The sequence below is a fragment of the Nymphaea colorata genome, chromosome 3, assembly GCF_008831285.2.
Source record: "Nymphaea colorata isolate Beijing-Zhang1983 chromosome 3, ASM883128v2, whole genome shotgun sequence".
In the NCBI taxonomy this organism is placed as follows: domain Eukaryota; kingdom Viridiplantae; phylum Streptophyta; class Magnoliopsida; order Nymphaeales; family Nymphaeaceae; genus Nymphaea; species Nymphaea colorata.
Window position 1 is genome coordinate 20,265,027 of NC_045140.1, and position 20,554 is coordinate 20,285,580.

At 41.4% G+C, this 20,554-nt stretch overlaps 2 protein-coding genes across 5 annotated transcripts; one reads left to right on the forward strand and one right to left on the reverse strand.

The window, feature by feature from the left end:
• Positions 1–6,382: 6,382 nt before the first annotated feature.
• Positions 6,383–15,201, reverse strand: LOC116251523 (protein FAR1-RELATED SEQUENCE 5-like). 4 transcript variants are annotated; one of them, XM_031625844.2, is made up of 9 exons: positions 14,717–15,201; positions 10,992–13,400; positions 10,784–10,887; positions 10,592–10,673; positions 9,515–9,962; positions 9,116–9,339; positions 7,943–8,015; positions 6,932–7,035; positions 6,383–6,646 (listed from the first exon to the last, which is right to left on the reverse strand). In XM_031625844.2, the coding sequence occupies exons 2-4, from the start codon at positions 13,379–13,381 to the stop codon at positions 10,636–10,638; spliced, it is 2,532 nt and encodes an 843-aa protein (XP_031481704.1). In that variant the 5' UTR covers positions 13,382–13,400; positions 14,717–15,201; the 3' UTR covers positions 6,383–6,646; positions 6,932–7,035; positions 7,943–8,015; positions 9,116–9,339; positions 9,515–9,962; positions 10,592–10,635. The 4 variants fall into 4 exon arrangements, with proteins under 4 accessions (XP_031481704.1, XP_031481705.1, XP_049932601.1 ...); XM_031625845.2 differs by having other exon boundaries at positions 6,383–7,035; positions 9,515–9,959; XM_050076644.1 differs by lacking the exon at positions 6,932–7,035.
• A 2,939-nt stretch (positions 15,202–18,140) lies between these two features.
• Positions 18,141–20,554, forward strand: LOC116251524 (deSI-like protein At4g17486). The gene is made up of 3 exons (XM_031625846.2): positions 18,141–18,805; positions 18,904–19,191; positions 20,143–20,554. The coding sequence occupies exons 1-3, from the start codon at positions 18,673–18,675 to the stop codon at positions 20,394–20,396; spliced, it is 675 nt and encodes a 224-aa protein (XP_031481706.1). The 5' UTR covers positions 18,141–18,672; the 3' UTR covers positions 20,397–20,554.

Consider the following 20,554-nt stretch of genomic DNA (forward strand, 5'->3'; position numbering starts at 1 on the left):
GACAAGTTTTTCTTTCTTTTTTTTCACCTAAAAAGCACCAGAAACCTGGCTCTTGACCTCTTTAGGTTCACGATAAAAGGAGATGGGAATCCTCGAAGCTTTCTTGTGAAGAAAAAAGGAATGATCGATCGGACGTCATCCTCCGGAGAAAAGCATCGAAGCCAAAAGGGTCATCAGAATTACGTGCACTTCTGACTTCATTACCTTGAGATCCTGTCCATGCGTGTCATTGTCACGGAGGCTTTCTTTCGTTCTTCGTATCGAAGCAATTTCGCTGTTAACCAGTTGCAGAGTCGTATCCTTGTGACATAGACATTTCTCATTGAATTTCTATGTAAAATTCTGTTCGTGGCATACAAGCAGTAGGGATCAACAGTAACAATGCGACTGCTTATTATATAAGTTTACTCTGGTAGTGAATATTTTTTGAAATTTTTAGGGGTTCATAAGGGTTGGCTAAATTACTTAATTATGTCCTTCTTTTTAATGTAAAATCATAGTTATTAGGAGTAGAATGAGATCCGCAAAACGAAAAGCCCAAGCCCGATGTGAGAGTGAGAGTTGAGTTTTAAAGTTGTACAAGAGTAAGGTTCAATAATCAAACCTGAAATCTCATACAAGCGAACATGTTTATATAAAAAGAAAGTGGATTATAAGAGTTTACCCTTGTACCAAAGGTTCTTAAGATAATTTGAGGGTTCATAAGTGGGTTGGTGGGTCGAGTTGAGATCCATCAAATTAATAGCCCGAATCTAGTGTAAGAGTAAGTCAAGTTATTACAATTAATATCATAATATGTGAACTTAGGGACTTATACACACAGGGTGTGTGCATTAAAAGGGATGTGTTGGGTTCTAATACCTCATTATAAAAGTCTAGTCTCATGTTAAAGATTCTTGGAAATCTTTGAAAGTTCATTAAAGGGGTTTTAGTTGTCATGGTTCCTAACCAAACCCAAGTTGCTAAGAGATGAGATTGACCAAAATTATGAGCCCCAACCCAATGTAGGAGTTGGTCAGATTATTACAACTAATCCATCAGCATTTATCAATGTAACCAAAATCATCCTTTCAATTCAAACTGGCGAGTGCCACATGTCATTCTAACTTTTTTGAGAGTTCTAATTATTTTCGTACATTCAAAATTGATTCTACTGAATCAGAAGCTTCGGCGAATGGGTGCTCATCTACCACTCAATCAGAAGCTTCAAAATTGATTCCAGAACCGATCGATTTTTGCAGCATTGGTGCTCATCTACCACTCAAACTCTAAACCATTAACCTCACATTTTCCTTTTGTATGTAAATCCTTTGAAAACGGGAGTGAGGACCAATGGGGCAAAGCACTAGCCTCTGTCAGGCAGATGAGTGCGACAACCACACTGTCAGTCAACAAGAGGAAGGTGGGGATGCGTGGATCTAATCTAACAGCGCCTCAAGCTTGGTCTGGGTCTACGTCGAACCAAATACGACCCAGTTGAATGCGGTAGGCCCACAAGCTTCCTATTGCTTTCATAGGCCAAAACCCAAAAAGCCAGGCTTTAAACCCAGCTTCAATCCCATGAGAGTGACCGCAGCGCCGGCCCATCAGCCAACATTCCAAGTTTTGAACCACACACTGTCATATACATTTCTATTTATCTAGGTCCAAGTGAAGATACTAATCTGGATTTGGATCCATCCAACATATGATGCAGAAGTAGACTGACCGCTTCTGGTTTTCCGTAGTCAGTAAACAAGCCAAAGATATTTGAGGATCCCATAGATCGACGCAGCTCTAGAGGAAAGGAAAGAAAAGGGGCTTCGGCCTCTCAGTGGATGGTAGGATTCCCTCCCACTCACCCGAAAGATACCTGATATCTGAGGACCAAGGTGCAAAAGTTACTAGCTCTGCCGTCGTTTAGTGCAGTTGGAGAGATCGTTGGATGCGAGTCTGTGGCCATTGAAGGCACAGTGGTCCTACTTCATTCAGATCCACGCACCTGGTGGGTGACGAAGGAGAACTCCCCTCCAGAACTCTCTTAGCCTCTGTCCCTTCCATTCGCAAAAGAAATTTACAGTCTCCCCGTAGCTTTCTTTCATCCCTTTCGGGGTGTTGCTTGTGCAGTATTATTGTGGTGGTGCCATGATTTCTTCTCTGGGCAGCTTTCTGCCATTATGTTGGCACACACATGTTGTGTTGAATGCGGCCACTTTCTGTGTCACTCATGGTCCACAACTGCCCTGCAGCAGGGGTCCAGAATGTGAGGTCCCAATAGCGGGTCCGGCCTGCCATTTACATGGGGCCCGACGCTTGACAGATTAATGCAGATGGGTATGACAGTTCCTGCCTAGTTCAGGTAAAAATCTTCCAATATGGGAGCTAAGAATTAATTTATATGTATACGCATGCTTGTCTGAATGTTGGGTTCAACTCCATAGAAAGGTGAATGGAGCTCAACATGTTGGTCTAGTTTTGATTAAATCACTGTTAGGAGGGGACAAGAATATTGAGGAAATATGGACGGATGGTGGCACGAATGAGATGCTTTTGTTGTTTATAGGTGAAGTAAGTCACTACCCAAAGAAGAGCTTCTCCGAGATTCCACCTTCCATTAAAACCATGGAGAACGAAAGGGCAGACGAAAGAGAAATGGTCCCTTCAATAAAGCGCGAGATCGAACAAATCCTTTGGGCCACGATTTTGAGCTTGAACTTCACCACTTGCGGTGAAAGACTCAACGATTGGCCCATCCCCTATTTGCCTCTCGCTGCCAATCATTTGAGTGGAATAAAGTGTAAGTTACATCAGCCTTTGTTTTGTTGTATTTATGCTTCTGGCTTGTGGGCGATCTAATTGTTTGGCACTTGGCACCCTTCCATGGTTAAATGCGAAATAGATGTAGGGCACCACTGTATATGGAAGACCACCAAAAAGCAAGTTAAAGCGCGACAAAGGCGGCACTCACAGATACTAAAAGCAGACTTTATACCATACAGGATGAGGGGTTGTATCGAGCCTTCAGCATTCAGCCGGCAGCAGGTCTCCCTGCTCATCTAGAAGTAAACATTAGACACCAAAGAGACAAAAATGAAAACAAGCATTAGCCAGTCTTAACCCAATGAAAGCATGCATCTGAGTATTGAACTCCTGACCATTTTCTACTTGGTCATCTTAAAATCAAACCCCTAACCAAGCGGGAAAAAACTGCATCAGCTGGTAGTTAAAAACAGTGTTGTTAAAATGGGTCAGGGTTGGCTCGCTTTTGGGTCTATTCAAATCGGGTCCGACTCATTTGATTTGATAAAGGTCCAAGCAGGAGAGGACAAAATGGGGTATTTTTTTCAAAATTTTAACTCTTTTTCATTTGCTGTAGGTGGTTTGTCGGATACTACCAAACACAGCCTGAAACTGAGATGGGAAAAGATGGAAAACCAATAGATTGCAGGTTTACACGTCCTTTTCATGAAGGGATTAGAGAAGCTCGGGATCTAAACTGGTTGCAGTAGCAGAGGCGTGGTGGCAGATCTAGGAAGAGAAGAACAATCAGGTGTGTAGGGACGTTTCCTTAAGCTCCTTTCGCATTCTATTTCAGAGTGAGGTCCACCTCGCTCTCCGCATTGGTTGTCATCTATTTCCTGTGGCTGATTTACTCGCTCTCTCTTTGTCTACACCCAAACAAAACAAGTTCAGAATTACGGATCTGGCTGTTCGAAGCATAGATGGAAAAAAAACACACACGTTTTTTCTAAGAACTTGCATTAAAAACAGGTCCGTCGGAGAAAAGGGAAAAGCATGATTTTCCAAAAAAAAAAAAAAACACCACAAACGAAAAAATGCGTTTTCTTGTGCTGTTTTTTTATATTTTCATATTTTTCTGCATTTTTTTTACTTTTTTACAGTTTTTAATTACCACACTTAGTTTCATATTTTTTCATTTTATTTTTAAGATTTTGGCAACCTTTATGTTTCTTGCCTGAACTTCTCCAAGAAAAAAAAAAATCTTACATTTTAAACCCAAGAAAAACTTCTAGGGTTAAAACCCAAAAACCATATTTGTGGCTATACTTTGTGGCAGCCCAAAGATTCAAGTTTTGTTGAACCTGATCCATTTATTTTCAGAATTTTGATAGGAGATTTTGACCTTCTTGCCGAGGCCGGCGCTTGATTTGAAGGGGGGAGCATGTTCCCCTGCGTCTAGAGTCTGTACAGTCTTTTGCTTTTGCTGTATTTGTTTTGCTTATGTTGAGTTTTGGTGTAAGTTAGTTTGTTCACCTATGTTGGAGTACCCTCCCAAAACGGCTTCCTAAGTGTGATATTGGGACTCCTTGTTTTGGATGGTCAGCATAGGAATTCTGTAAGTAGCTTCGGCCATCCTATGTAAGTAAAGCTAAAAGCTTACTTGCTTCCCTCGTGATGTACTCATCTTCTTCAAGTGAATATATTGCGAGTTTTCTTTCCACAGTCTTTGTGCAATTTGTATTCTTTGTTTTTGAGAAAGCGTTCAAGTGATTTGCGCCCACTTGAACAAGGCGAAGGCTTGCGGCTTACTGACGAGAGTTTGCCGCGTCGCGCGGTTCGAAGGAGTCGGCCGGTGACAACTGGACATTACTTTCTTTCTATGTAACCGAATGCACTTTGTTGAAGATGCAAGTGTGCGGTCTCCTATACTTCTCCTCCAAGGGGGACGGCTCCAGGTTTGATAAAATACACTTAAAGGGCCGCCTTGTTAAAGTGACAGGAAGGGAACAAAGCGTATCAAGAAAACACGCCTTTGGGATCAAAGACTGTAAAAAGTTAAAAAGGCATGAAAAGTTATGGGAAAAATTATCTGAGCCCCTTTCCTCTGACATGAAAAATGTATCGTCTTTTATCCTGGAACTTGGTTCCAGTTCAGATGCGAAAGGACATTTTTGGCTGCACCACCTTGCATTTGCCTTCGGAAAGCAAAGCCTTTCTAAAGCAAGCAACTACATTTGAGCCTGTATCCCTTTTTCATCTTCTTCTTCTTCTTTTTGGTATTGTAAGCAAGCTGTTAGGCTAACAGTACTAGAATAAGCCAAAACAGATGCACCAAGACCACTGAACTCTTGAACTCTGTTTCTAATTGTTTTCCACTTTACATGCAGAAGGCACAACATGGGAAGAGACATTGTTCCTCGCCCAAGTGCCTAAAACCATGTCGTCTCTTCTGATGCCCCCACGGTAAGGGACTAAGTTTGGCTTGTACAAGGGTGGCTGCCAATGGGGCTTGAAGCCTTTAACTGTCGACGCTGGTTTAATGGACGCCCTCCATGCTGCTAGGTACGAGGTGAACTCAATCAAATTTTGAAACCCGGCCCTGAAAGTTGAATATTTTGTTGGAAGTACTAAGGGCTGTTGTCTCATGATTCGACCTTGGAAAACAAAACAAATTCATAAAAACACTTACTACAATGTTTCATGAATCTGCAGCTGCTCATATTCATGTACTGCCCCATGAATCTACCTTAAAAAAAATGTACTGTCCCATGAATCTACCTTAAAAAATGAGACAGATTCATGAAACATTCTTGATACAATGTTCCATGAATCTACTCTACTTTTTTAGCAGATTCATAGACCATAACATTGCATTACTATTACCAAACAGCCCCTTAATGCTTACATAGCTGCAGTTAGTAACCAGTGATTCATGATACAATACTGACCCCTTCAAGCTAAAAAAACGGAGGCCTAATAAGACAATTCTATTACTGGGATGCAGTAGGCATTTCCATTACTGCCTTCCCAATTGTGTCTCTTCTTTTCAAACTTCCATTAATGTCTGAAACGCTACCAACAGCAGTTCGCTGGTGATCCAGCATAAATAGAGACTCCAGAACCAGAATGAGCCTGGATGAAATCTGGTGTTATCTTACTAGATCAGAATCTCTGTTTCACCTCCCTTTTCTGGCCGACGTCAATTGTTCTTCATTAACTCTCATTCATAACAACATACCAGCCGCTGATCGGCCAGCTCAGACAACAAGAATTGTTGGTATTGTGAGTGGTCAGGCTTAGGAGACTGAGGCCCACTATTGTACATTTAACAGCTTGACCTGTGGACATACGGACATCATGATGGTACCATTGTCCGGGGCCGGTAACCAAGGCTCAGTTATCCAGCCTGCCTGTGATAGTGCTATCGTCTGAGATCGGTAACCAAGACTCGGCGATCTAGGCTGCCTGTGGGCCTGCTCCAGTGTTGTTATTGAATACCCAGTACTTTGATGGTACGATCCCGGAGAAAACAGAATGCCTTGTAACAACTACTTATTACAAATGCAATGTGATTAAGAAACATCAATCCTTAGAAAGGAGAACAGATTTGAGTATCATGTTTGATCTAGATAGGCATGCTTAGACTATTCAAAGGCACAAGTGAAGCTGCGCAAAATTTTCAACCAATGTATAACTATATATATGGCACACTATTCTGAATTACAAACAGTGGTAGTGCAACACTTGCTCGACTGCTGTACCACAAGTCCACCCAAGTCTTGAAGCAATCTTGAACCATGAGGGCAAGGGGAAGAGAGGACGGCTTCAGCCCTTCTTCAGGGGGCTTGTGAGACAGGTGTGAATAAAATCCCACCAATGCATGGTGCGTCGATTGGATTTCCACTAGCCATGCCCTAATGTGTAACTGCATATATGTTACAATTACAAACAATGTAAACTCTGCCGAGGTTGAAATGGATATAAGAATGAAGATGGAGTTATATAAGACCGAGATGGAAGACGATCGGCAATCGTTCATCACCACTCTCATTTACACAACAATTTTACCTAATAATCTCCCAAACCCTTACCGCCAAGCAACTACTGCAATAACTATGGCGAAAGCATTAAATAGCACTGTCAAAAGTTCTTCAGGTTTCGAGGGACCTTCACGAAAGTGTTGTAAACGGGCAAATCGCTGGATCTGTACCTTTCATGAGAGGGCAACAATGGATGGAACTTGTACAGTTGATGTATAACCAGTGATGCCGATCAAGAATAGGATGAGTACTTCACTTGTATGAGCTTGCTCATCTGCCAAAAGCACGGGCTATAACTTTAAAATAAGGATGCAAATCGGTCTGATGCAGCCATTGCCACATCAGACTGAGCTGTAATTGACTGGTCAGTTTCAGGGTCAGATTCAGACCCTAGCGATCAAAATACAGAACCCAATTTAAAATTATATACGCAACCGGATTTGGCAATCGATCAGGTTTACGAGGACAAATATTACCAAATTTGAATTGAATTACTAGTCAGACTCTAATTTTTTTGTGAAGTTCGACAAATTTGGTTGGAAACCGAGTCATGTGTCTGATAATATCAGGAACGACATCTCAGGTACCGAGTTTTCCATGACTCAGAGAGAGAGAGAGAGAGAGAGAGAGAGAGAGAGAGAGAGAGCTACGCTTGTGACTGGCGCCAAGAAGGGGATTTATTATTAGGAGCTTTAAAAATTGCTGGGACATTCCCCGGCATTTTTATCATTGACTCGTGATTAAAGTGGATTTCAAACTCAACAACTCCAGAGTACATCAAAACCTGACTGACTCCTATTACCCAAGTTCTGGTCCTCAGCAAACGAGCTGCTATGGTACCTTTTTTTTTTCTCACCTTTTTCAAACCAAACCACTGCAATTTCGATCAAATTTCAAGTCCCTCATACCGCAGTCAGCATGAAGGTGTGTTTAGGTGGATAACCTGGCATGCTTTAAAGACTTGGTCATTCTCACCTAAAACTTGGTCCATTTGAGTAAGCTTTTAGAAGTTTTCTCGTAAAAGAATCTTTATCGTGCTTGTAGAGATAAAGAACATTTGCTTTTCACCAAACTTTTCAATGGTTTCCCACCTCTAACTTAACCACATGTATTTTGAAATAATCCAGAAAAATAAGGCATCGTTGGCAAAAGGATATTAATATGGATAATCCACTGCTTACCTTTGGGGATGACCAAACTTAGATCCGTTGCGCTTTTTCCCTTTCGGAACACGGAACTTGCAGCTTTTTAGGCCTGCGTAGGCAGTGCATTACATCATGGTTCATGAAATTATCACCATTGAATTCACAAACAAGAACCACCAAAATGATCAAAAGCAATAACATCCTTATGAGAGTGGTTGTATTACATCAAGAGCAGACAATAAAATATAGACAAAACAAAAAGTGCATACTTAAGCACCATTACCGACTCATGTCGCTTAAGGTATTTAAGTAAGCTGACAAGCTATGCAAAAGCCGGCTTCCCAAATTAGAAAATCAAGTGTTCAGCTTGCTCATTTAGACTACGTCGCTACGCTTGGCTCGTATTAGGCAAAATAGATACACAAATGTCAAATGTAATGTGTGCTTCATAGTTCATATGTGTTAAACTACCGTAAATGAATATAAATGATCCAGAGTTGATAAAAGCCCCTATAGCCTACAAGTAGAGGCAGACCCAAGATTTTTTTCAAGGGCGGGCCAAACAGTCCAACCTCTAGATCTGAGTTGAGCCAAACTGAACCGGAATCCAAACATATATCAAATGCAATGTGTGCTTCATAGTTCATATGCATTAAACTAACGTAAATGAATATGAATGACCCAGAGCTGATAAAAGCCCCTATAGCTTACAAGCAAGGGCAAAACCAAGATCTTTTCCAAGGACGGGCCAAACAGTCCAACCTCTAGATCTGAGTGAATCCAAGCTGAACCGGAATCCAAACAATACATGGCACAACTAAAAATTTTCAATTTTTTCAATGTAATTTTTTTTTTTTTCAATTCGCTGGGGTGGAGCCATGGCCCAAGCGGGCCTCCCTGCCTACAAGCTTTTTTTACATGGACCTAGAAAGATCTCTCTTTCTGCTGTATATATTTTATATATATATATATATATATATATATATATATATGTCTTTGTGAACACAAATGCAGACACACATAGCCAGCATCATTTACTACTATTTAATGCTAGCAACTAAATTTCCATACTTGTTTATTAGGTCAATCCACTTGTTCATCAATTTTGTTTCTAAACTTAATGGCATACATGGAATTTATGAGTTAAAATGAAACTTGCAATGTCGACAAGCTGAGTTGTATGATTTCAGACAACATAAGACTTGCTACCTTCGAAGGCCACACTCAAGTCAGGTTTCAGATGGGTTGATTATACCGGTGCTTGACCGAATGACTGCACTGAGCGCCTGATGAGCTACGTAATGATATACAAGGAAGCCCGAAGATGACTCGCTAGCTGCATCACTGCTCCATGTGCAAAGATAACAAGCAAGTCAGAACGTGAACTTGTTTGATTTGTTCAGCTCGTTCCCAGCTCTATGTAACATGAATTCCTGAAATTTATAAAAATCGAATGACAAATGGATTAGAATTAGCTTACCTTCCCTTTCCAGGGACCAATTGCTAATAGATTTAGCAGCATATTGCACATAATTTAAGACACTCCAATGTTAAAGAAGCAACATTGGACCTTCCTCTGGATGTGTATTCGCTGATGCTTTTACTTACATGGTAGAAGTCACAGATTGCCCTCTAGGCAATCCTCCCCAAACTTCATATCTCCGATCCTCATTCATTGTGAATGCTTCCTCACTCTCGGCACTTCAATCTTTTTGCCAGTCTACTTTAGGACAGCAGAAGGAGCAGACACGATCACAATCTTCTGCACCTAATGCCTCACCTTGCTGCACCAAACTTTGGTTCCATAAAACTGTCATTAGCAGTGGAGTTGGAAACGTATAAACCACCTCAGCTTTTGCACCGGGTTGGACAAAATGTTGGATATTGTAAGATGGCAACCCTCACAATTGCTTCAAAAGAATTGCATGGTTTGTTGGCAGATACCTCCATAAACTCATCCAAAGCTTCAAATCTTATCTTTACCAGCATGAAATCCAGATTTTTCCTGTCATTTTTCTTTAGAAATATCCACAGCGTTCTTTTTGGTCTCCCACTGCTGAGCAGAACAGTTGGAACAAAACCAAGATCACCCAAATATTAGAGGACTCTGACAGTATATTTATGCATGAAAATGTATGTATATAGTATGTTAACATTAATTAGAGATTGTTTCCTGCTTTGACCCCGCATTTTGTCCCTTTGGTTTATATGCACATTGCAAGTCCCACAAAAAAGTTACTGGGTTCCCCAAGGATCCACATGACACAGATGACCAGGTAAGGATATTTTGGTCAACATCCACTTATGTGTTAAAGGTTCATACCGCTGAAGCAACAGGATGAGCCTTTATTATTCCCCAACATAGGCAGGGCAATAAAAAACATGAAATTTTTTAAATGATACAATATTAACATTATGGAAGAGACCATCAATGTCTATAATAGTAGTTCATGTATTTTTTTTTTATAATGCTAAAATTTGGTAATTTGAGTTGCACAGAAGTCCTTATAAACTCTGCCTTAACTCCAGCATGCTAATATCACTGTCTACTGAACATTGACAATTGGAACAACGCGCACCAAAATTGAGTTTAAGAATAAACAAGCAAATTGAAGAACACAGATAAATGACTAAATATAGAAGTAGATGGCGGAAAGATTAGATAGAATATATTGGACAATTTACCTAAAGGTAAAATCATGAGAATAAATTCTTCATATCCAATTGGCTTACACATCTGAAAATATAGCTTCGTCCTCCACAATAACTGGCATCAAAGAAAATATTATTTTAAGATGTAAGCAAGAGCGACTGAACTACCTATTTTTAGCTATATAAACAGATGAATTATATTAAATTCTTCCTGTAAGGAATTACCTATGCGTCTTATTTTAGGACAATTTCTTTTGTCATGGCCAGAACCCTTGCAATGCTTGCATGCTCTTGGCGGTTTGTCAAGTGCAACATTAGTAGATAAGCTCCTGAGACATATAAAGAAAAAGAATATAGAAGATTAAATCATGGCACTGAATATTTGAAGCAGCAGACAAGTAAGAAGTATAATAGTGAAAGCTTCATATCATACCCAGAGCTGACACTTAAACTACAGTTGCGAGTATCATGACCAGGCTTGCCGCAAGTCGCACACCGTCTTAATGGTTTTGACAACTCCATTTCAGATCTGAGACGCTTGCCACGTCCCTTTGTATGTACATGTTGGTGATCCATCAGCGTGAATTCATTTGAAGAGCCCGCCACATCATGTGCTGGCTCGATACTTCCACCATTTAGTTCTATGTCTCTAGCTTTCAATTCTTCAATCTTGTTAAGCTCTTCAGCTTCAAAAGAAAGCCTTTTCAACCCTTCCAAGACATGAGTGTAACTTGAACCTGATTTTGCTCCAACAAGTATACACTTAATTGCATATATAGATAGATGATTTTGCCAAAAGATTTTAGAATCTTGCAGTTGACCTCGATCACCAACATAATTAAACTGGAGACAATCTTTTGCATTTCGTGTCCACCTTTTCAAGATGTACTTAGTTGGAAGTTTCTCAAATCCTTCAATCCTAAGTACCCAAAAAATATGCCTGCATACAATTCCTTCCACCTCCCATTTGCAACATGCACATTTGGAGATTTCCTTAGATTTTTCATCGAAGATCAACACATATTCTTTAATATTGTTCTCAGAGAAGTCAGTGAGAACATACTTCCGACCACCTGGAACTTTCTCGACCTTTGGCACACATTTTAACGAGTTTTGTATCTCAACTTGAAATTTCTGAAATGACTTCCAAGTAAATATTTTCATCAAATCAGTTTCAAGAGGGCAATTAGTTAAGGAATTTGGCATCTCATCATCCATTTTATGACTAAGTTCGTTTTCACAAGCCTGTACCCTAAAGACACTCTTTTCTATAATTTCAAAAAACTCATGAAAAGGAGTGTGTCTATCAATAGTCTTCTCAATAATACCATTACTGCCATCGGCTTGTCGGGAACCATGCAATCCCGCCATAAATGTATCACCAAAGTACACTTGAACCCATTTTGATCTGTCATCCCAGTAATCTTGTACCCATTCCATGGTCTTCAGTTCTGGAAACATATTTAACATGTTTTCCCACCTCTGTTCAAAATCTGCAATATTTATTGAACCATAAACACAGTCATTCCAAGTATTTTTGAAGCTTGCACGCATTCGAACTGTATATTCTAAATTATTATGTAAACTTTCTGTCACATGCCATGTACAATACTTGTGTACTGAACTAGGGAACACTCTAGCTATTGCAACTTTCATTGCCCAATCTTGATTTGTTATAATTACCTTGGGAGAGTTACCATCCATGACATTTAACCACTCTTTGAAAGCCCATTCAAAAGACTCTACGGTTTCATTCACCAACAACAAAAAACCAAAATTAATTCTCTGCCAATGATTATTTATTCCAATAAATGGAACACACGGCATGCATCCCATTTTCTTCACAGAAGTAGTTTCAAATAGTAGAACATCTCCAAAACAGTAATAATCACGCCGTGCAGCATTGTCAACCCAAAAACAATTGCCGAATTGCCCAGAATCATCTATTTGAATATTGGCATAAAATCCTTGATGCTCGGCTTTCTTTGTTGTAAAATAATCAAGAATAGCTTCATAATCCTTTCCACCAAAACTGTAAATTGTTTTGCTTGGTTGCACATGAACTTGATTTCCAGTAAAAGGTAAGTTGCTTGTACCTTTTCCAAATCCAAGGTTGATTGTACCTTTTGCTTCTAATGACAAGATAGGCATCACTTGAGGAGTTTTTTTCCGAGATCTTTTTAAGACTTCAGATGACGTTTGATGCTCCTTTTTGGGAAATTCAGTTGGTATTCGGTTGTCCTCTGAAGATCGAGGAGATTTTTCCTTGTCTGCATTATGCACTGGATGATTATGGTGCTCTTTCCAATTTGCTACAACCCACACGTTAGTCTTTTTATTTACTGATATTCGCATATCTGCTAGACACCCACACCTTCTATCCGTCTGCATCTTTTTCCCTTCTACAGATTTTACCCTCTTTAATCCATTCTTACTACATGTAAATTGACGAAAATACACTTCTCCTCTTTTCTTTTTGAGATGATTCTTTCTTATACTAAAGCCAGCACTACTAGCATAGGTGCTGTAAAAATCATAAGCATCCTTCTCGTCGCTAAAAGTCATTCCTATCTTAGGCTTCAATTCCGGTGGCACATCAGGACAGAACCAGTCAACATTACTATCAATATCCTTATCAAAATTTTCATCTTCATCATTTTCACCAATTTCTAAATCTTCTTCTTCTTGATCCATTTCTGGACCAACATTCTTATCATGCATTTGGAGATCTACTGTTTCATCCATAAGTCTACCATTTTCAGCTTCTACTGATAAGTCATCATTAACTTCATTCTGCTGCACAGAGCATTCACCTACTTCCATAACTAAATGCTGCACAAACCTGGCACGCCATAAGGTAAACATTAGAGGAGGTGTCGCGGTTCCAAGAAACACTTAATAAGTAGAAAGAAAACGGTGTTGCTTGGTATCAATTAAACCATGGATATAAAGAATATAAAACGCTTAAAAAAGGAAAGTAGTCCAAAATGCAACATCAACTCAAAAGCACTTTATTCATTTATGGGATGCATACAAAGTCCGCTAAGGCTTTCAAGCAGCAAACGCATACAAACTAACTTTTGCATCACTTCATTCTTTCTGAAGCTAGGGATGACCAAATGTCTACATGTGAAAAAGATATTGGGTGGGGCAATACTCTATACAATCAAAAGCGTGCCTCGGCAACCAAAACGCCTAAGCTGACGCACCGAGGTGGCCTAAACAAAAATATTACTTTTTGAAATTTTGACACTAAAAATCTAAGTATTTTTTTGGCTCTATCTTTTAATATATTGTTTGACGTGGAGGAATTTCAAAATCCCCATTTTTCTTCTTTTTCCTATTTTTCTTCCTCATTGTTCCTCTTTTTTCAGTAGGACAGACAGGGTCCCGCCTAGGGACCCGCCGTGCTTTTTATGTGAGTCTGCTGCGGGTCGCCTACTCCTGCCTAGCAGTTTGAACAACGTAGATGGTACCTCAACAGCTAGGGGAACTTAGAATATTTCCTCAAGTCATCGCCCACAAAAAATTAGCAACATCCGGTGCCATAAATATTCTGTTTGCGAAAAGATTAAACAGTCTGCAGTGTCATAGAAATTAAAATTGAAAGATTGAATCATGGGATGGTCACAACCCTCCGTTCCTGAAACCATAATCTAATTGATGTGCTCCAGCAACTCCTGCTTGCTCCCTCGACTAGCGACATTCCTTTCAGTATTCGAGTCACAGGGCCTCTTTGATTTACACGACGGATCAACCAACGACTGGGAATTGGTCTAGCCCCTTTGAGTAATCAATCTGCATTGGGAGTAGCTTCTACACAAATCGAAGATTTTAGGAGAGCACAATAAGCGGGTTACTTGTGAATGAACAGTTTCGCAAGCGTGGAGAGTAGGCGCGAAGCTCGGGGTTGTACGTTCTTCTCTCGATGAGAAACGAGTAACAAGACAACGAAATTCTGCACTGCTAAAGAATATCTCTAAATTGAAGCTTCGAACGAACAATCATGTTATGCCACGAAGAAGATAGGGTTGCGAACATTTCCCAACCGAAACAAGGGTTTGCCCAAATCCTTCTGCGTCCCAAAGACAAACTATCTATGGCAGAACGCTGCAGTAGTAATTGCAGGGAAAACGAAGAGAATCGGCCAGGGCTCACCTCAAACCCGCGAGATCACAGAAAGAGCGACGAAATCAAGAGACCTGGGGTGGCCCGCCCGCCGCTCCCCCGAGTCGGCAGATCGAGGGAATGAGAGTTGAAGGAGAGTCTCCGCGTTCTCTTTTCCGGCTAACGGAGAGGGGAAGTGATTGAGTCGTCCGGCCGGACGTTCCCCTCGTCAGAAGACAGCCGCATCAGAGAGGAAGCGGAGAGGCTCCTGCGGGGACAAGAGCTGGAAGATTGCCGAATCGGACAGAGGAAGAACCCAGACCGCCCGATGCTCGCCACAAGCTCGCCGGAAACTGGCCGGAGGGACGACTCGGGGAGAGCCGGGATGCGAGAAATCGGGCGGCAGGTGGAACAACAAAATGGAGGGAAGTGGGAGGTTTTCCCTCGAACCAAAACGAAGACACCTGAGCCGTCCGATTCCGCTACATCAGGCGGTCCGCGGAGGTCTTCTCGGCGAGAGGCGCATCTCGAGAGGGATGCGCTGGGCCGAACCGAAGCCTTCGTCAGGTCTCATGTAGACCGTCCGATCCAATTGATCGGACGGTCAACCTCTCTGCAATCGTACGTCCATCCGACCCGACGCAGGCGACGTGCACGTTTGATCATTTTCCATTTGTTTTAAACAAGTTGGGGTTTAGGTTATTTCAATCAGGTACTAGTTTATTATTCTCTTTCACCATCAAAGTCATCATCTACGGCCCACCCACTCAAAAAGTTTATTTCTATCTTTAGAACATGGAGTTGGCACTATTAAGAGAATTTTTAATCATCAATGGCAGTCATATGAATCTTTAAATTCATTATGATTTGCTTCACTGATCGTGATTTTTTTGAAGAAAGTAAATGATAGTTTATGCATTTAAAGAAAAATAACATTGATAGTTTAGATGAAGAATTCATTCGAATCATGCTCATATATCTCCGGAGCCTGAAACTCAGGACTTGCAGACATGGACCCATTCGGCATTATATGCTCTTTTTCATGGATTTGCTGGTTAGACTATGCCAGAATGTGGGGTCCTTAAATTTTGTTCATGTTGTGGGATCTGGGCTTTGAACTTTTCTGAAGGAAATCCAAGACATTGATGGTGAGAGCTCGAGCGCCTTCGATCTCGGAAGCTTGAAGCTAGCCATGTCTGCAAATTTGAGTACTAAATTTTGTTTTCTTGCAAAGTCATTGCCTACCAAAGACTTCGACATGCAAAATCTCCTCCCTGTCTTTTTGTCTCAATTTCTTGGCATCTAAGAACTAGTACTCAAACGGCACTCACGAAGCCCACATTCTTAATGCCCTAGAAAAGCTAGCCAAAGTGCCTTCCGTGTCTAGTGACAGAGCCAGAAATATTTGGTTGAGGGGCACTCGCCATATATAAAGGGAACATTTTATATATAAACATGCAAAAACTTGGGGTCAACTAATATTTAAATAGGAAAAGTTTATTGGACTGTGTGGGCAATTGCCTACACATGCCCACATGTGGCTCTTCCTCTACTTCATTCTGAAAAATTAACTTCTTCGGGGTAAAGGAATGTATTTCTATGTCTTTCTTTTTTCACCACCTTTCTCACACAGACATGCAATTCTACAAAAAAGTTGTCTGAAGATAAAAGAATCACCATTATTGCTTCGCATGAAATGTGTTTTGTGATCAGTTTGCATGTGTGGAGAAAACAGAAAAAAAATGTCACTTCATATGCGCCAAGAATGCCGAGCTTCAAGTGATGGAAGGGTTGATTCAATCAAGGAATCAGATTAAGGTACCATTGCCCATATATAGTTGGCTGGGTTCAAGCTCATCTGGACCTACTAGGGCATGAACACTACCACACTGGCCTGCAGCCCTTGTCAAGGCCCCCACAAGGAACCTCACCCACCTAACATGTGAACATGTTGGCATGGAGAGCTGTCTTCCATCCTACTCCAACACCCAAAACTTGGAACATGGAGTGCTGATTCATGGGTCCTACATGAATGATAAAATGCCCAAAATTCAAATATCTCTTAACCACCAACAAAGCCATGTCCAAAGTCATGAAGGTCAAATCAACATTGTATATATATGAATCAGATATCCATAAAACAAATGGCTCCATCCAGCCATTCACTTGGATGTGAATTTTCTTACCAGATCCAAGTATTTGAAGTCAGATTCAGAACAAACGGTGGGATTACATCGGGACCGTCGACGGCATCGAGAGCCCTACGTAACTCGAACTCGCGACCGCTTCGCGACGAGCCACGATGTGTGGGCATGCACCCAAAAGTAGGTGTTTGTTATGTTGGGACAGGACAGAACCGGTAGGCCTGTGGGTGGGAGACAAAGCATAGTTGGTGCTCTAAAGCACAGCCAAAAACAATAGATTAGGCTTTATTCTCACTGGCTCCAAATTAAGCTCACCTAGAAGACAAGGGGCCCAGTCGCTTAATGTCAAAGATCCAGTGAAAAAGGAAACCAGCCAAAGCCTCACTACTCAACTTGCTCCAGAATGTCCTTGTTTATATATGTATCTTTTCTTGATCTTTTTCAAGTCCCATCTAAGTACTATTACAATGTTGAGAGGTGTTCGTGATTAGTTAAATCTGTGGTGTCGATTCTTTTACTTGAAGACGGCCATCTTGGTTGTTGGTGGAGAAAAAGTAAGCTTCTTGACATGGATGAGGAAGGGAGAAAGAACTATAGTGGAATCTTGTTTTTTATTCAGCATAGAGACAATGTGCCCAAGGGATCCCCATTTTCTACTACTGTCTTTCATGGCATCCCTTGTGTTTATGAGACTATAATCATAGCTGGTTATATGCACTGCTCTGCGCACAACAGATCAGATATCAAAACTGGTCATATGCACTGCTCTGCGCACAACAGATCAGATATCAAAACTGGTCATATGCACTGCTCTGCGCACAACAGATCAGATATCAAAACTGGTCATATGCACTGCTCTGCGCACAACAGATCAGATATCAAAACTGGTCATATGCACTGCTCTGCGCACAACAAATCAGATATCAAAACTGGTTATATGCACTGCTCTGCGCACATAGCAGAAGGTGTAATGACCAGAATATTCTCCATTGGTAAAAAGAGAAGCTCCTTGTAAGACAAAGAAAAAAGTAAAACAAGTCTAAAAAAAAAGACATTTTTTAGAAAAAAAAAACTCCAAAATACTCCATGCATGCTTTCTTTCTGTTTTTTTTCCAATGCATAGTCGTTTGTTTTGTTTGTTGCATGCACCACCTTCATACACGCAACTCATTCTCGAATCAGACAGTCTTCTGCGGCAATGGTGTTCTTTCCAATGCTGTAAAAAAGGCATGTCTGCCACATCAATTTGCTTAACGAGACAGTGTGTGTGTCGGTCGATTCGCTCTAGAGGCTGGATCCCACCTAGAGTGGCAGACTTGACCTGGATTAACCTCGACTCGGGCACAGCCGCGCCACCAAAAGCCAGCTCTATAAAGAGAGATTCCTTTATGGAGTGGGTAAAGCCAAACACGCAAATCTTGTGAACAGAACAAGGGAGAGATCGGGAAGGAGGGGTATACACGTGCAGACACCATTGGAGCATCAAATAAAGCGATGAAAGTGTTTCGAAGAAAGAGGGGAGAAAGAGAAGGATGAAAGGAGAAAAAGAGAGAGTGCGTGGAAGAAGGGAACAGTGTGGAGATTCCCGGTGTCTTATAAACGTTTGTTTCATTTCTTTTCAGTGTCTCCTTCTTCAATATTTTATAGGTTTGTAGGTTCCTTGGAAGGCCCAGTGGTGCTGGCAGGACTTTGGCACTTTCGGCACCATATATTCCGCCACAGGCAAGCTGAGGGGATCAAGATCAGGTGGGCCGAAGCAAGCTCCAAAGAATACTTGTTCGGGAAGGGCTGATGCTTCCAGGCTTATATTCCTTTTCCTCCCCAAGAAGCTGAGCTCCCCATCTCGTGAAACTCGCCGGAGAAATGCTGTGCAGGGGCCACGCTGCCAAGGCCCGGTCAGGCGCCGTCCCTGTCTTCCTCAACGTCTACGATTTGACGCCAATTAATGGTTATGCTTATTGGTTCGGCCTCGGGATCTACCATTCCGGCGTTCAGGGTAAGAACCGATCGATTTGCTCTTTCCAAAAAGCTGTTTCTGAAAACGATCATGTCACCGGTACATAACGGTTGTAGTTTAATCATACCCGGCTGCAGTTCATGGAGTAGAGTACGCTTTCGGGGCTCACGACGCTCCTACGACCGGAATTTTCGAGGGAGAGCCCAAGAAATGCGCCGGATTCACGTTCCGGAAGTCGATCCTGATCGGACGGACGGATCTTGGGCCGAAGGAGGTCAGGGGGTTGATGGAGAAGCTGGCCGACAATTACACCGGCAATACGTATAATCTCATCACCAAGAACTGCAACCACTTCTGCAACGATGCCTGCCTGAAGCTCACGGGGAGGCCTATTCCTCGATGGGTGAATCGTCTTGCCAGAATAGGTTAAGCATCTCGTTCTTGTTTTTCAACCTCAGCTTCTCTTATTTCTTCTCTGCTCTGCTGCCAATTGGAAAGAATAAACCAGACTTACATTCACGTTAATTTGACGAACTTCAGTTTAGGTGGTTTGAATTTTCTTGAGCTCATTGTTCCTGCTTTAAAATTTGCTCCACAGAAGAAAATATCTCTTTGATTTCCTTTGGTGACATTGACAATGTATCCTTTATTCAAGACAAAGGTTGGACAGAGAGAGAGAGAGAGAGAGAGAGAGAGAGAGAGAGATTTCCCACATCTTTAATTGATTGGTTTTCATGATAATGCATCTAATTCTGTAGAGCTCATTATTATTTGATTAACAGAGGAATACTAGTTTTTCATGGGTTTTCAGTAAGGGGACTCTGATGCTTTGGAAGAGAAATTTGCTGTAAGTGATTCCATGATTTTCTTTAACTTGGGTTTACTTAAGTGTTACTCAAGAAAAGATTGCCATCATGGGGTTTAAAAGATGTGGTCTGTTTTGGGTTGCATTTAAGAATGTTGTTGGCATCTAAAGAAATGGGATAAACTGGTCCTATCATCATTTATCTAGATAATTAATAGGTTCATTTCAGGACCAGATACGGACATTGAAAGGCGATTGTTGGGTAGTGCACTAGAACTACCCTAGGGGTCAGCTGGGGTATTAAAGATTTAGAGTCTGAAAGAGACCGACTTAACTTGCTTTGTTCTATAAAGCTTTTCTGTTTTCCTTTCTTCTACTTTATGACCGAAAAAAGTAGCTTTTGCTTCCAATTTTGTTCTTCAAGGGCCATGTTTGGGATCATGTTATTACGAGTCCAAGTTCAAGATCTTGTGTGCTTCGGTTATCATAGACTTGTTGGAGTTCAACATCTTGTGTGCTTCTGTTATGATAGATTGGCACATCTTAAAGGCTTATCCTGCCTGAATCGCAGGTTCTCTCTGCAACTGCGTATTGCCAACCGGCCTTAATACGACGACGGTGAGACAGGGACCGGAGTTCAAGTTATACGAAGGAGAAAGGAGGAAACTGCGCAGTAATTCGGCGAGGTACCCATCCACTGCTGCTGCTGCGGCTGCTGCTAGTGCTGGTCCCCCTGCTGGGGGAAGAAGGCACATGACCTGCTCTTCTCTGATGATGCCAAGTATGGAGAGGAGTAGAACCATTAATGGCGTCCGCGGCTTCTGATACTGTTAGAAGTGGTAAAGGGGAATAGTTACAGCTTTCCTTTTCCATCCGTAGCCCAAGATCAAATTAATTTATGTAGGCTACCCCACCATTGAAGATGTTGCTGGTGGGATGTTTATCAAGATGGATGATGGTAATGACCAGTACTTTTTCTACAA